This window comes from Phodopus roborovskii, unplaced genomic scaffold (assembly GCF_943737965.1).
Source record: "Phodopus roborovskii unplaced genomic scaffold, PHOROB, whole genome shotgun sequence".
Lineage (NCBI taxonomy): Eukaryota > Metazoa > Chordata > Mammalia > Rodentia > Cricetidae > Phodopus > Phodopus roborovskii.
The window spans coordinates 26,718,062-26,735,024 of NW_026126482.1; the positions used below are offsets into that span (position 1 = coordinate 26,718,062).

The 16,963-nt window shown below is 43.6% G+C and overlaps 1 protein-coding gene across 1 annotated transcript; it reads right to left on the reverse strand.

Moving 5' to 3' along the window:
* Positions 1 to 3,981: 3,981 nt before the first annotated feature.
* Positions 3,982 to 16,264, reverse strand: Fam50b (family with sequence similarity 50 member B). Its single transcript, XM_051194091.1, has 2 exons — positions 16,137 to 16,264; positions 3,982 to 5,143 (listed from the first exon to the last, which is right to left on the reverse strand). The coding sequence occupies exon 2, from the start codon at positions 5,044 to 5,046 to the stop codon at positions 4,039 to 4,041; it is 1,008 nt and encodes a 335-aa protein (XP_051050048.1). The 5' UTR covers positions 5,047 to 5,143; positions 16,137 to 16,264; the 3' UTR covers positions 3,982 to 4,038.
* Positions 16,265 to 16,963: the final 699 nt, after the last annotated feature.

A 16,963-nucleotide genomic window follows, 5' to 3' on the forward strand; every position in this document is an offset into this window, starting at 1 on the left:
CCCCATTTGTAGCATAGGGGAGTCATAGAGTCTGTTTCAAAGAATCTGCATAGGAGTGTAATTAATGAAAACAGTCAGTGTAATCTACTGAATGTGGGTTCCTACTATTACTAGCCATTTATAAACCTCTAAGAGTAAATGAATGGAGCTGGCTAGTAATCCACAAGCTAGGAGAATGGATCTTAAATGTAAGGTCTCAATCAGAGCACAATGTTCTTCTTAGAGGTGAACAGGAACAAGCTTGGTGACAGAAGAGTAGTAGGGGTGTGTGTCTTTGGAGAGTCTTATGGGACATTAGTACCTCTGTGAAAAGCTTACAGCTTTCCTGTGAGATTCAATCTAAGGGAGCCTCTTGAATTCCACTGGAAGGTGTGGGTCTGGGTGCAAGAGGCTCCTATTATGTTACAGTATTCTGGAGAGAGGTTGCCTTCATCCAGTCAAGTCAAATGGCTATTGAAGTTCAGTTGGCTTCTGAGGTCATGGGGAGGCAGAGGTCTGGAGGTCTTGGCTTCAGGGACTGACAGACAAGGTCTTTCCTAATGGATTATGTGATCCTTGTGCCTACTAATGTGGGAAACAGGGTGTCAGAACTTGCTTGGGGGTTAAGATGTCATGGGGCATGGGCTCATCAGAGCAGAGGGTGTCTGCTTTTGAGGAGATGCCCTTGCAGTGGGCCTGCACAGGCGTGCAGAGGTCAGCAGAGCAAGGTGAATGTTCTGAGGAGAAGAGGCAACAAGAAGAGGCTGCCAGTCCGGCCTTCCTCTAGGGGGCATGATGGGAGATGTCATTCTGTAAATATGTTTCTCTTACTGGTTAATGAATAAAGCCCTGTTGGCCAATAGGAAAGAAAGACAGGCGGGAATAGGAGACAAGGTTGTTTCCGGAAGAGGTAGAAGGAGATTCAACATGTAAGACCAAGAGAGCAGAGGTTCTGGCCCTCTCTCCAGTAAGATAAGACCACGTGGAAATACTTAGATTGGTAGAAATGGGTTAATATTTAAGACAGAGCTAGCCAATAAGTAATGCTAGTAACAGGCTAATAGCTTTATATCTAATACAGTGTGTCTGTGTGTTATTTAGGGCTGACACAGCCGTGAAACCAGGCTGCTGGGAAAACATGCTCTTAACAGGGGTGCCTCTGTGGGGGTCTTGGAGTTTTCCTGGTCTGATGTGACTTCTATACTTGAGCTTTAGCCGAGTGCAATTTTATGGAATTGATAGGGAAGGGGTCTTGCCTTTCTCATCTTGAGAGAGGATGGTGTTACAGCCTGCCACATTTCCACTTATGTAAGAGGCTACAGTGGAGATGAAGTTAGCAATTTAAGCTCTAGTAACAATAGTTTGCTTGTTTTGGCTAGGGATTGAACTAACAGCCCCGAGAACACTAAGTAAACACTACCACTGGGCTATGTTCCCAGTCTCTTTTTAATATATTTTTTTAATTTTTTATGACACAAGCGCTTCCCAAATTGCTTAGGCTGTCCTTGAGCTTACCTTTCTCCTGCCTCAGCCTCTGGACTACCTGAGATTATAGAAGTGCACTGCCATGCCCAGCACAATTTTAATACTTCTTGAACATCCCCAGTCATGAAGCAGAGAAAGCAAATCAAGAAAGACATAGAAAAAAGAGGTGGGAATCCTCAGGCTTGAGCAGAAGGATGGTTCCAGATAACCAGTCTCATTATGGAGAATGCCCATCCCGGGTAGGATTGGGTGGGAAAGATGCACATCAGTTTTCAACAGCCGAGATTGTTGGCATGCTTGCTGATTCAGTCTCAAGAGGGGAAACTCTGGGATTGATGTATGAGGAAAGAACACTTGCCTGACATGGACTCCATTAACAAATTTCTGAGGCTCCCCTTCTAACTGAGGCTCTTCTTATCTCAAAGCGATCCATGCAGTCTTCCTCAGTCTTGTCTTTGGAACCTCTTACTCTTCTGCACCTCACAGGATACACCAACAGTCCTCCACTGCAGGCCTTTGCTATCACTCTCTCTCTTAACTAAGCTCACTATAATTGGAGAATGTAATTTTCAGTTGACAACACTGCACTAAGACCCTAACACTGAGAGGAGAAGAACACAATTGACATATGCATGAGGGATGTAGAAGTACATTTCCAGTTTCTGCTAAAAAGCAGTGTCCTTCGGGGATCTGAATGTGGGCTGGGAAGAAAATGTGTTCTATACTCAAAGGAATACACTCAGTTATGGAAAACAAACAAACTTTATTTTCAGTAGCATGAGTAGAAGTGGGGAATATTATGCAATATACCACATGCATGAAGATGAAATACCACATGTTCTCACATGTGGAATATAAAAGTTTTAGTAAGGAAAAAGAGAGTAGAACAGTTGATGGGACAATGGTCAGAGGGTCAAGGTCCCCAAAAGGCGGCTAAGTCTGAACTTTAAAGACAATTGCACAGTGTGTTGAATATACCTAACAGTTTTAGATATTATACATTTCAATGACTAAAAATAACATTTTCCCGTCCTCAATAAAAAAAAAAAATTAAAACACCTAAGATGCCTAGGTCAATTAGCTTAATTCCATCACCCCACTCTATTTTCATTGCAATTCAAAAATTACACCACCTTGAACTGCACACACACACACACACACACACACACACACACACACACACAGTCAACATATAATTTAAAAGGAAATAGATGCAGGAATTAGACTGGGTTTGGCATTAGTTTTTAAATAAAAGCAGGACTGGAAAATAGGGCTTACACCCGCAGAGCATTAGCAGCTGTTGAATCTAGGTCTCGAGCTGAGAGGCAGAACTGTGGACTAGAGAGCAGACATGTGACCAGCCAGAGGCTCCTCCAGTCTCAGCAACCTTGAGTTATACAGGGATGCTGCTGGCACCATTCTGATTGAGCAGGTCTGGGGTGGGACCTGAGATATGGCGGAGGACTGACGTGTTGATGTAATGAAGAGCACTTTATAGACCCAAAATTCTTCAGGCTTGCAGGGTGAGGGGGTGCCCAGGGGTGAGAAAGGATGGGGATGGAAGGGTCAGAGGTTGAGAGATGGCTTCCCTCAAGCATTTGCTCCCTGTCTGGCTGCCCTTGGAATGCAACTGGGCTATGGAGAAATTAGTGTATGTGACCCTAAAGACGAGAAGCACCCAAGAACACCAATGTTGTGAGAATTTTTGTTCTGGGGCTGGCATAAGAACTTGGTGCCAGAAACAGAGTAAGAGGCCCAAAGCACTTGTCTTCGTCTTTAACATTAGAGGGGGTAACCTAAACTCTCTGTAAAATTGATGCATTGTATTTTAGATGAAAAATAACACAGCACTCAACAATGGATACAATATAAAAAAATATAAAGAGTAGGATTCATAGTAGTATCATGTGGAGTCCTACTGGAGTTTTGGGATGAAGGGAAATCAGTGATACTGTTCTTCTATACTGCATACCAGCTTTCTGGTCTCCCGTGGCACCGGTTAAACCATCCGGTTAAGGAATCCCAGAGATGGGGCCATTTGCTGGGCCTTGTGAGGCTCCGCCCACCATCCACTGACCCTGACACACGTGATGAGCAGGTCTACCCTAGTCCTGACAGTTCAGAGCTAGATCACAGACATTCTTTTAAGTAAAGCATCCAGGTCCACAAAACAACAGCAGGCACTTACCTAGCTCTAAGTGTTTACAAATACTAACTCTCCCCTCACTGTGGCCTTGTCGGGGGTTACTTCCTAGTGTAGGTGGGGAAACTTGAGTTAAGCACAATGATTTGCTTGCAACTACACAGCAAGACATTGCACAAGAAAATCAAACCCAGTCTGTCGTCCCACCGAGTCAATGTGCACAACCATTTAGATAAAAATGGTTGTATTACAGGGAGCACAACAGAAACCCAAACAGAAGCACAAAAACAAAACCAAAACAATAACAAAAACAACCAAACAAAACTGAAGAACAACCCCAGCAACAGAACCAACACATCTGATTTTCTGGGGCCCTCTGTATTTATTGAATTTCTGTGATATGAAGGGAGGCTACCAACCGGGGCTCAGCATCACCGAATGGTGTACCTGTCCCACTTCTTCTCGGGGTCGTAGGGCTCCCAGCGGCTGGCGGGGAAGATGTGTTTGTTCTTCTCGTACCAGCTGCGCAGCACCACCTTGCCCGCGTGCGACTCATCTTTCTCCATCGTGGCATCGCTTAGCAACCGCACGTCGTCGTGCACGTCGAAGCTGAAGAGCGGCCCGCTCTTGCCCCGTGCCTTGGCCACAATGAAATCGTAGAAGGTGTGATAGTGTGGCAGGATGAGGTCTTCCTTGACATACATGAGCTGCTCCACGCCCGCAGCACGCAGTTCCCGGAAGTCCCTGCGCAGCCCCTGCAGCGCCCGCTTCAGGAACTGCTGCACTGTGCTGCCCTTGCGCATGCGCACCGTGCGCCGGTGGCCGGAACCATCCCAGTAGCTGAAGGTGATCTCCACCTCCTCGCCCTTCACCTTCTCGCGCTTCGCCTCCCACTCCTGCCGCAGCTCCTCGCGCAGCCGGTTCTCCTCCTCTTCCCGCTCGCGGTCGGGCAGGAAGCTGGTATCCACATCGGGGTTCTTGCCCAAGTTCTTCTTGGCCCCACCACTGTGGGCCTCATTGCCCTCGGCCCGGCGGCCATCCTCTTGGTCGCCATCATCTTCCTCTTCCAGAGTGAAGGACAGGTTGGAGATCTTCCGCTTGCGCTCGCGCCTTCGCTCTTTCTCGCGCAGCATCTCCAGCTGCAGCCGGCGCTGCTCCAGCTGTTCCCTCTTGGCCAGCTGCATCTCCCGCTCTCTCAGCAGGGCCTCCTGCTTGGCCTTCATGTCATTCAGGGTCACCAGGCCCACAGTGCTGGACTTCAGCTCGGCCTCCACGGCGTCGTAGTGTGCCGAGAATTTCTTGTCCACCTTTGACTTCATGATGGTCTCCTCGGCGATGCGCTGCTTCAACACCTCCATCTGCTCCTTCTGCTTCTCGCGCTTCTTGATCAGGTGCATGGCCCGGCCAGCCTCCCGCATGGTGCCCTTGTACTGCGCCATGATTGTAGCTCAGCACAGCCCCTAAGACCTGCTCAGTCTCTGTCTCCAGCCCAGTCTGTCTCTGGTAGCCTTCAGGATCTGACGTCAAATTCTACAGCTAGGAACAAACAAAACGATTGAGAGGTTGAAAATCGAACCGGCACAGCAGCTTCGTTAATGGTCTGCACCAGCATCTTATGACAGAACTTGCTCTCTGTTGGATGATTCTGTCTCCGAGGTGATCCAGTGTGGTAACTACGGACCACATAAGGCCCTTGAGTAAGTGAAATGCAACTGCTATCACCAAGGAAACAATGTTACTTCAAACTGGCATAGCCTTGTGTGACTACTGTGCAGGGTAGGTTTTGAGGAGCTTCACTGAAGGTTGATTGCAGAGCAAACCCCTATTCCACATGCTGCCCAGGTGTCTGCTCACGCATGGCCACCCAAGAGCAGGGCACAAGAGAGCCTGGTCCTGGGCTCATGAGACCTGGGCATAGGAAAACTGGGGACAAGAAAAAAAAAAAACTGTCTTCTGGTAAGAAAGGTTGTCCCTTCAGGATAGCATCTGTCTTTGTTGGACCACACCCCACCCCCACCCCTCCTGCAGGACAGAAGCAAGGAAAGGAAAAGAGTTCTTGGAAGCTTTCTCTGCATGCACCTCCCTGGAAAATGATGATGCTAGCTTAAGTTGCCATTAATGTTATAATCCTGATATCCCTACCACAGTCTTAAGAATGATTTCTGCATGGTGTATTAGTTGGACTCACCTTGTGTCTGTACTAAAGTACACAGAAGCAACTAAACATGAACTCCCTCTCCCTTGCTGTGAGAAGAAGACATCAGAGGGACTGCACTCAGCAAAGGCAGGTAAGCACAAAATGCCTTCACCTTGCTTCAGCCAAAGCAGAATAAAGACCCAATACAATGGACTCAACTTGAATTGACCACTTTCTAGTTACTAGTACCAGTTCTACCCTCCTCACCCTTCTGTAGCTCTGTGATTACTCAGTGGACTTGCACCCCATGACAACTAGCATCCTCTTACCCAGCTGTTCCTATATCCCAAATTGGTCCCTCATGCCCTCTGGAGGAACACAGTGTGTCCGCAAACTAGTGGGACATTCCCTTTAACCTTCTGGCAGTAGACTGAAGCCCAGGTCTGCTCTGAGGACACCATTTCTCCACATAGTTCCATAACAGTGTTTTGCTCTGACAGTCTGCATCGTGCTGAAAATTTAAATGTTTCCTCACCATTTCAGTAGCGTCTTTATTTTCTTTGAATTGCAAGCTGCCCTGTAGCTCATGCAGCTCCTTGGCCTGCAGATGTTGCCATTGCTTGAATTCCTTGGCCTGCTAAGTCCTTGGACATCATTAGCACATGACTCAGTTGCTGCCTTCTCCCATCCTAGTCCATTGCTATCCTGGGTGCCATTAGCAGGACCCACCCAGCACCTTCACCTCACTTCCAATGACGTCTTTCCTTGTCCATTCATTCTCCTATCCATATGGAGATGCTTGGCTCTTATCACAACCAACAGATTCATCTTAAGTTCCCCCATCGTTCCTTTGCATTCAAGTTCTTTGGGTTCCAGCTGTCCACTGTTAGTTAGCCCAGACCTCCACGTCCAAAGGCCCTCTGCACCCGCCCATTACTGCACCCACCTATACTTCTCAGTTTCCTACCCACCAAGGATCACACCTCTTCCTAACGCCTGCATACTTCTTGCCTGCTGAAATTCTAAGAAACCCTAATCCTGGCTAAACCTGGAGAAAAATGAACAAGCTGCTGGCCAGCCTCACTTTAAATTCATGACTTCAGGCCTCTGTGAAATTCTGCGACACCGTCCCAGTGTGTCTGCTCTCTTGCTCTTCAAGAAATCTCATTCCTCCTTCTCCATCTCCACTTAACCCCCAATATGGCCCAGTAGATGGGGAATCCTTTGTCACCACACCCCTTAGTTCCCATAGCTATTGTTTGATACCAGAAGCCTAACTTCTCACAAATGCATGACACATTGATTTACGTGCTTTGTCAGATCACTTTAACACAGCATTTTCTCAAATATATTATCTGGGAAAGAGGTTTCTAGACTCAGGTTATCTGTGGAAGAACAGGTGTCATAGTTTAATCAACTTCCTTCTAGGAAGCAAGGTCCGGGCACATGTGTAAAGGGTAGAGGGAGGCAAAACTCTATCCTTTTACTAAGGGGCTGCATCTTTGGTTTTAGTATCACAATGTGTCACCGAAACATAGCTTATAAATTTCACCAGGCAGAACACAAAAGACATGACAGAAAACCGGGGAAGAGGTTAGACACCTGTTTACATCAGGCTATGTATGGTAGAGACCAGAAGACCAGACCTCTGAGGGCCTGCACCTACTGACCTCTGCCTGCTTCCATTCAGTGTCCCCATCCCTACCAGCCCCAAGGTTCAAGCCACAGGTTGAGTATCAAGGCCCCTTTGGGTGTTGCTTCACACCTAAATCATAGTTTTCCTAGAAAAGCAAATGTTTTAAGTAGGTTGGAATGGTCCCTTTAACTGTTTATACAGCAGACAGGAGTGGCTGTGTTGTTTTTTAAAGAAAAAGGTAGACTAGACACTGCCCGTCATTCAGCATCTTCCAGCTCTGCATCCTCTTTCCAGCTTTTTCCCATGTCACTAAAAACTGTTTTAAGTTAGAGAAGGGATGAGCTCACTGTCTGCAGGCAGTCCTAAAATATGCCTGGAAGCGACTCAGTCCTTTGCCAGCCCCCTCCTCTTGTTTTCTGTATTGTCACTGATAAGGATTATTGGTGGCCTAACACCGCCATGGTCTTGTTTTGCCAAACTGAAAGCAGATGGTTTTTGTCCTGGGCAAAGGACAACAGAAGAATGGATGATTGCCCACAAACTTGTATCAACTCCCACCTTGGAGCAGCTGCTTTCCTGGCTCTTTGTCCTGAGCTCAGTGAAGGCCACACTCTACATAGCATTGGCTAAGATCCAGTAGAACATTGTGAGTGTCAGAGAGGCTGATGCACTTAGGCACTGAAGGGGTGGGTGTGGGAAATCCTGCTTATGGGGCTGATCTCCAGGATGACAGCTGTGGGGTTCACAAGGAGATGGGAGATTACCCTTAAATACCAAGATCTTAGCTTGTGGTTGGGGAATCATAACACAGTTCACTCAGGAAGTTGAATCCCAAGATATTATGGTACTTCAGAACCTAGCATTGACCTGGTGGGCAAGAGGGCTGAACATTCCTGTGGAACCATGGCTGTAACCATGGCTGTAAAGAAAAGCAGAATTTGCATAAATGTGTGCACAGGGTTACTATGGTGTCCTTGTTAATGTCAATGGGAAAAAATATGCCATTTGACCCTATGTGAATTTGTTCTTTATGCTATCAGTCATTTGACAGAGAATTCCCTCAACCATCCAGAGCGTTCTGAATGTTTACCTCTGATGGTGTGCTCAGGGAACTACTACTACTCTGGAGTACCCTAGAGGTTTTGTGAGCACACATTTCTATTCCACACTTCATGGAAAACCAGACTAATTAATTATTTTCCCATTTATCAGGACCCTCCAGGGACCCAGCAGCCCCAGAGGAGTTTTGATATCATCTGAAGTTACCTCTTGTGTATTTCACTTGGGTGACTGCTGTTAAGTTTTAGTTTCTAAACAGGCTATGAACATGGATGACACTGCCCCCAGAGACTATTTTTGCAATATGTACACATAACAAGAGATCCAGAAACTTCTAATTCCTTGGAACAGCTTCTTACTTCCTCCATTTTGACCACTATGCCCTTTCTGTAGACTTGTCTTTTCCATCAGAAACTCCACTTTCTGTGGTAGCAAACTAAGCAAGCAACAAAATAAATAAATAAATAAATAAATAAATAAATAGAATAAAAATAACCCCAACAACTTGCCTGACTTTATTCTTACTACTCATCACTTTGATTTGGGACTATGTAAGTAAAAATACATGACTTACAATTTATTTTTGGTTATAATTGGAGATGTGCTTTTTTTCCCAAAGTTTTTTGTATCCTCCCCATTAATTTTTACACATGCAGTGCTAGAGAGATGGCTCAGAGGTTAAGACCACTGGCTGCTCTTCCAGAGGACCTGAGGAAAAGTTCCTGCATCCTGACAAGCCTCTCTGCCCATGCAGCAATCTAAATAATCCAAATCAGACCAAATCAACCCAAGCTTAAAAAAAAAAAAAAAAAAAAAAAAAAAAAGCTCATATTTAAGGGATACAACACTCCCAGATGATTTCCCAGCCCTCTAGAGAGTAGAGGGAAAAGAGAGAACAGAAAATCACACTTCTGTTTTCTGGGGGACAATTTACATATCTTGTGGGAGTGGTCATGAGCATCTTCGGGGAGGGGTCATCATTTTGGTGGGCTTTCTGAAATGCAGCAGGGTTTGGAGAGAGTTAGGGGAGGGGGCTTAGTAGTGGAACTTCTACCAGAACATTCTAGACTCTTTGGGTATATGGATGTCAGGAGCTGGGGTGAAGCTTCCACCAGAACAAGTTCAATTCCCAGCAACAACATGGTGGCTCACAACCATCTCTAGTGGAATCTGATGCCCTCTTCTGGCATAAAGGTGTACATGCAGATAGAGCACTTGTATACATTAAATAAAAAGTCATATTTATTTATTTTTAAAATTTTTTTAGAGACAAGATTTCTCTGTAGTTTTGGAGCCTGATCTGGAACTAGCTCTTGTAGACCAGGCTGGTCTCGAACTCACAGATAACCGCCTACCTCTGCCTCCCGAGTGCTAGGATTAAAGGCGTGCAGCACCAATGCCTGGCTACTAAATAAATAAATAAATCTTTAAAAAATTTTTTTTTAACACAAACATACAACACAGGCCATTCTTTTTGATGTTTAGTTATGGAAATTTCCACAAATGCCCAGGTGCCAGTAAGTTTTGGCAAATTGTAGTCGTTGTCATTTCAGGGACACCTGCCTGATCACCAAGAGCAGAGTACTAAGCTTGGTCCAGCCTTGGGGTGGCGCTCCAGCTCTGTACTGGGGTCACAGCAGGCACTCATAGCTAGAGCTGATAAAATCTCTGAGCTCTGCCATTATGCACCACCCTGACCTCCACACCCTGGTTGCAATGCCACATTTTGCTGTGTTGTCAGTTACTCAAATGAAACTCTTAGCTCAAGACCTCCTCCTGTTTTTGTGTTATGGCTGAAAGTTTAAGACAGGAGGGAAGGTCTAGGTGAGATCTTGCTGAAGCTGTTGTAAAAAGCTTCTTGGCAACATCTTTAACAAAAAGTTAAATAAAGTGAAAGCAAGGGAGATGGCTCAGCAGGTGGAACCCTGGTGACCCAGGTTTGTATTCTTATGTTTAAAAAAAGGAGCCAGATGCAATGGCCCAGGACTACAACCCAGTGTTCCTGCAGTGAGAAGGTAAGCCTAGACCACAGGGTTCCCACCAGGTGAGGCTTAGAGGCCAACTCACTGCAAGTTTGCAGTCAGCTCAACAGCAGAAACAAGACAAAGATTCTGACTCAAACAAGATGGACATCGAGGTTCAACCCCTTCCCCAACACAAACACAAACAGTTTTTATTTTACTTACAGTAAGACTGACCTGTTTCTGGTGTCTGGTGCTGTGGATTTTAGCTTGTGCAGGTGCTGTGGATTTTAGCTTGTGCACAGTTGTGCACAGCAATTCTCTTATCCTTGCTTTTGCTTTTCACTTTCAATTACATGTACTCAGGGGCTGGACAGATAGCTCAGTGGTTAAGATCACTTAATGGTTTTGCAGAGGACCCGAGTTCCATTCCCAGCACCCACAAAACAACTCAACAACCATCTTTAAATCCAGCTCTAGAGGATCCAACTTCTGGCTCTCTTCTCTGCAGTCATTTGTTTGTATGTGGTGCACAGACATACATGTATGCATAAACGTTTTAATTAAAGCATTAAAATTACATGCACTCAACAACAGCCCAGAAAATATGAAATGGAAATTTCTAGAAAATAACAATTCATCATTTTTAACTGTGTGGTGTTTTTCCATCCAACTTGATAGTTTTAAGAGTTCCTGTTGTATTCTGTGTATAATTCCTTCATGTGACATTTGACCTACAAGGATTTCTAGCTTTCTTTCAGGCTTGTAGGTGTCCTTTGTAGAGAAAACAGTTTTGGTTTTGATGAAGTTCAATTTGTCAGTTGCCTATTTATCATGCTTTTGGTATTTCAACCAAGGTCATAAAATGGTTTCTTATGAGCTCTTCTTAAAGTTTTGTAGTTTTCCATTTAGATTTACTTTGAGTTATTTAAGGGTTGTTTTGGAATTTTTATCTAAATGCTGAACTTCTTCAACATTGGCAACTTTTTGCCACTACAACGAATCCCTCCTTCCCCTTCCCTATCATTCTTTCTCCTCCTGTCTCTCCTCACCCCCCTTCTCTCTCTCTCTCTTTAGGTGCTGGAGGTCAAACCCAGGCCATCACCCAAGGTTGGCAGTCTTTGTGCCACTGACCTACCACTCCAGCCTTGTTGCTAAAATTTCTAAAAACAGTACCCTGTTTCCTGTGAATTTATAATATCAACAGAAAAAAAAATGTACCCAGTATGATATTGACAGTGATGTCAGAGACTACAGAAGGCAAATGGGCAACATCACTGTGGTAGTTTGAATAAGTTATGGTCCCCATAGACTTGTGTGCTTGAATGCTTGGCCCATAGGTAGTGGCACTATTAGGAGGTATGGCCTTGTTGGAGGAAGTGTGTCACCGTGGGGGTGGGCTTTGAAGTCTCAGACATTCTAGTCAATTCACTGCCTGCTGCCCGCAGATGAAGACATAGAACTCTCAGTTCATTCTCTAGCATCATGCCTGCCTGCATGCTGCCATGTTTCTCTACCTGACGATAATTGACTAAACTTTTGAACTATAAACCAGTGCCAATTAAATGTTTTCCTTTATATGAGTTGCCATGGTCATAGTGTCTCTTCACAGCAATAGTAACCTTAACTAATACAATCAGACATCATGCTTTCCCTGTCCATGGCACATGATAAAACATACTTATAACCATTGATGTCAATGAGGATGATACTTGTTGATACACACACACACACACACACACACACACACACACGGCTGTTCTATAATCTCCCAGGTATTTCTCAATCAAGTTGACAATTGAGATAATTCATTACAGATGGGTGGGTTTTTGCAAGGTCCCCCAGCCCCTTGCTACTGCAACATTTCTGTTTTTCCTACTCCAGGACCTGGGTGTTTTACCACTTCAGTGAGTATTTGAGGATGGAATAAAGAAATGTACTGTGTGAGTGCGTGATTCTGCGATGCTGTTGATATCAGCAACTCTAGGTGTCACGGTAAAGACACTCCCTGCCACGTCTTTGTTTTCAGTTCTTTATTTAGAATCAAAGTGCCAAAGTTCACTCTTTACAAATCCCTAAAGCTCTGAACTTCTGCACCTGGCAATTAGAGATGAAGTGTGGCAGAGTGGAAGTCGTATTGCCTGAGATCTGAGGCCCTTGATGTCCATGCTAGGTTCTCATACTGACAGTAAAGCAGACTTGCTGTTTGGGGAAGTCACATGACTATTTTAAGCTTCAGGGTTGGTTGGTTTGTTTTCCATCTGAACTCTTGAAAGCTGAGACTTTCTGGCTTCTTTGATTTGGATAGAGTTAGGATTCAGCCAAGAACATGGCTTCACAACTCAATACTTAAGTTCACCACAAGACATGGATAAGGAGAGCCCATGGCATGTTTGTTAGCACTACATTGCCATTCTGAGGAGGGGGCTAATTATCCAGAGACTCCAAATTCCAGTTTGGGGAGTGGGAAATGCAAGTCCATTAGCTTATATGCTCCAGTTAGACTTTGTCCATTCACAACAGTGCTGACGTGTTATCAGCTCAGTCCAAAGGCAAATCCACAGGGCTGAGAGTGCAAGAACAGTGAGGTGGCAATCGAGGAGAGGGAAGAGGTCACTGGCCCTCACTGCTCACACTTCCCAAGGAGCCAGCTTTGAACAGCTTTGGCAGGCACTGGTGCTGGGAGACAGCAAAACAAAACAAAACAAAACAAAACATCCACGTGTCTGTTCACCAGGAAGCCCCTCTGAAGCCTCTCCATGCCTGCTTTCTTAGTTGAAGAAGATACTTTCTTCTCTCAAACTTTCCAGGAAAGGTGGTTCCCTTCCTGCCCTTCACACCTCTTTGTCTTCCTCTTTCAAACATGATTGTTCCCAGTACAGATTTCCTAGCCTGAAATTCTCCCTGACTTGTTCTCATTTAACACTTTATTAGACAATGAAACTATTTTGGCACTTTGTAAAATATTTCGGCAGTTTTGTAAAATGATCTGAGTGATCTTACATATGAGAAATAACTTACTAAATTAACATATGGAGTTTTCTTCACAGATTTTGATGTATATGTTAGCATACATTTTAATGTCAATGAGATTATTCTATATGCTGATAACTTCCAGCAACAGATACTTCTCTTCGTCATAAAACTTCATCTACCTGTTTTGAAAATGGCCTCAATGGACTTTTTGTCACCATCTTATTGTTAACTTTTTAAACCCCATACTAGTCATTATTATACATCTCTGAGATAATCTTCAGATGCTTAATATACATTAGTTATAATTACAGGTAAGATTATTAACCTACTGGCCCTGGCTTTGATCATAAATGTAACCTCCTGTCATATGTTACTTAAATTCTGTGATTACGTTTTACTACCACCCTCTGTTTTCTTTTGTGGTGCTGGGGGTGGAACCCTGACCTCATTCATTTGTGCTAGGCAAGCATTCTATTGGCAAGTGACACCCCAGACCCTTATCTACTTTCCTATTGAGATTCATTCTTTTTTTTTTTTTTTTATTGGTTTATAAGAGCTATGCAGGTAGAGAGCACCACCCCTGAATCTGCACATACACTTCAACTGTGACCCCATTTGTTATCTTAACTTTACTTAAGTTGGGAGTTTCTATAATATAACAATTTTTATATTTCATTTTTATGTATCTAGCTATCTTTGATGACTTGTGAATTTTATATATAAAACAACTGGGTTTTCTAGTTTCAGTCATTTATTTCTTCACATATATATTCTGGTTGAGATCTATTTCTGGATGTACTGCAAGTAAAGGATCTAGTTTTTTATTTCTCTAAAAGAAGACACTAAATCAAAACAAGCATTTAGAATATTGGCCCAGCCTGCCCCATGGCCCTTCACTATTCCTGCTGCTACCAATGAGTAGTAGTAAAATTAGCAAACAGGAATGATGTATAAGTCTGTTTGCACACTAGCAGTTGAGAGCAGACAGGAGAAACCTGTTTCAAACTGGCCTTAAAAAAAAAAAAAGAAAGAAAGAAAAACAAAACAAAAATACAAAAATAAAATCCCCCAAAACAAACAAACAAAAAAACTTAATGATGACTTGTCAGAAACTATGTATGAGGTCTGATTCGGAAATTTAGTAATCTCTCTCCTTTCTGTTTCAACTTAGGCTGGCACTCCTCAGGCCCATAAGATGATTCTAGCTGCTTCTAGGGGGACATGCTGTCTTACTTGATTATTTAAGAGTTTGGACCCAGATCTCCTGACTGATTATTTCTCCTTGCTTTGCTTCCTCATAAAGGTAACATATAGTCTCTTCAGGAAATCCATCAGGGTCTACTCTGAAGCTGGGGCAGCTAGAATAAAAAGCAAGGCACACATAAAAGAAAATAATTTTGTTTAACCATGTAACAGAGAAGATGGAATTCCAGCCTCCTGTTTTCTCTGAAGATCACAGATGTGTTATAAAGAAGCAATAATAACACCATGCTCCATGCCATCAACAGACTGCATTTCAGACAGTCAGCTCTCCATTACTATAGCCTCAGAGGCTCAGCTTGTATGGGGAGAGAGGTTACTTTGCCTTATACTTCTGTGAGTTTCACTCCCTGGCAAATTGACCTCATCTTGGGAACACAAGCTGGTGACCTCAGGATAGCCAGAAAGTAGGGAGAAAGAGAAAGAAACCAGCATCTTATAGTCCCCATTAGGTCCCACTGCTTAAACATTCCACAATCTGTCAGTCTGGGACCAGGTTTTTAACACAGTCCACTCCAAACCCAAAGGATAGAATAGCTTGATCCCATAGGGGCTTTGGGAAGCTCTCTGGAATAAATGTGAGCACCATGGGATGGAGAAAGCGTTTATCTCTGGCCTCCTGCTCTCAGTGGCTGGTAGTTATTCTACAGATGTTGACAGTCCTGTGTATCAGGTTCATCGCCTCTGCAGTGGAGAAGTCAAAGAGTACAGAGTCTCAGGTCCCCAGCATGAGGCTGCTTGGCTAGAACAGCCTACTGCTGCAGTGGCAGAAAAGGGGTTCAGAGCAATTTAACATGTGTGTTCTACTACAAGATAAAAGTATCAGACTCAAGTGAGCCTCTCACATAAAGGTTAATCTTGTCAGCTGAAAGGATTTGGAATGACAGGAGACACAGCTCTGGGCATGTCTATGAGGGTCTTCTCAGAAAGTCTTAACGGAGGAAAAGCAAACTATCCTTAATGTGGCGTTACCATGTCAGGGGCTTGAGTCCCAGATTGAGTAGAAAGGAGGAATACAGAAAGCCAGATGAACACAGGCACTTATCTCTCTCTGCTTTCTGAGTGACTTGCCTTGTGTTCCCACCACCTTACCTCCCCATCATGATAAAATGTGAGTCAAAGGTCAGTCACAGTTAATTCTTCCATCCCTTCCTTACCTTGCTTTTTCTAGGTATTTTGTCACAGAAGTGAAAAGTAGCCAATACAACACACAAGCCCAAGTTTCTATTTTTTCTAGTCCATAGTTGATAGCCCATGCCTGGATTATTACAATAACGCCTTTAAAATATCTTCCTCATTTCTTCTAGTTTAATTCCTCTGGTAAGTATTCCTAAGTTACAATAAAAATGCTGATATTATGTTACTGATAAGGCTCATTAGTCTCTTCTGCTTGCAAGATAATGGACAAATTCCTTTGCTTACATTCAGCTTCCTTCACAGTTGGTTACTAACAGCTGTGCTTCCCACATCTGCCCCAGCTGGATTTAAGCCAGTCCTCACCTTTTGATGTATAAGCCAAGATTATTCCTTCTGGTGCTTTTGCAGATATTGTTTGTTCTAACTGACATGGACAATATGCAAAACATTGACCAACTGCTATGGCAGTCTCTAGCCAATCAGGAGGCTGGACCACTCAGGGGGTGGTCATGTGTAACTGCCAACTTGGATTGACAGGTTGATTTAGCCCTACTGCCAGCCTCTACTCATCAGCCAACTGAAATTGAATCCTCCCATGAAGCCCTCCTGGATTTCTCATGATCACTTGGGCCTTTGATTGTTATAGATTAATTGTTCATTGTGTATAGGTTGTTACTAAAGAGTTTATGTGATGCACAAAACTAAAATACTGGCACTCTCTTGACGAAGTGGTTTTATTGCCTTTTCATATGATAACATCTGTGATCTTATCTACAGAGAAAACAGAAAGCTATTACTTCATCTTGTCTGTAGTAAGATTGATTAGAATAACTTTGGTATTTTGGAAAAGTTTATTAATTTCAAGATTTTATGACTGATAAGGATATAAATTTATAGAAATTTATTTCTAAATAAACAAATAGAAGGCAAAAGAAAGTATTTAGTTCAGAGCTCACACTCTCATAGTGGATGGTTCTTTGATGTCTTAGAACTGTCAAATATGGGGAAACCCTCATACACCCTCCACTGCTGGAGGGAACCTAGTCATTTCATATATGAGCTGAAAGGTTCAAGGGATTTTAACTTTGTATGAAATGTTCTTTTCTTTGTTTCCTGGGCGTTTTTTTTTTTGTTTGTTTGTTTGTTTGTTTGTTTTTTTGTTTTAGATAGTCTTCCTATGCAGCTCAGGC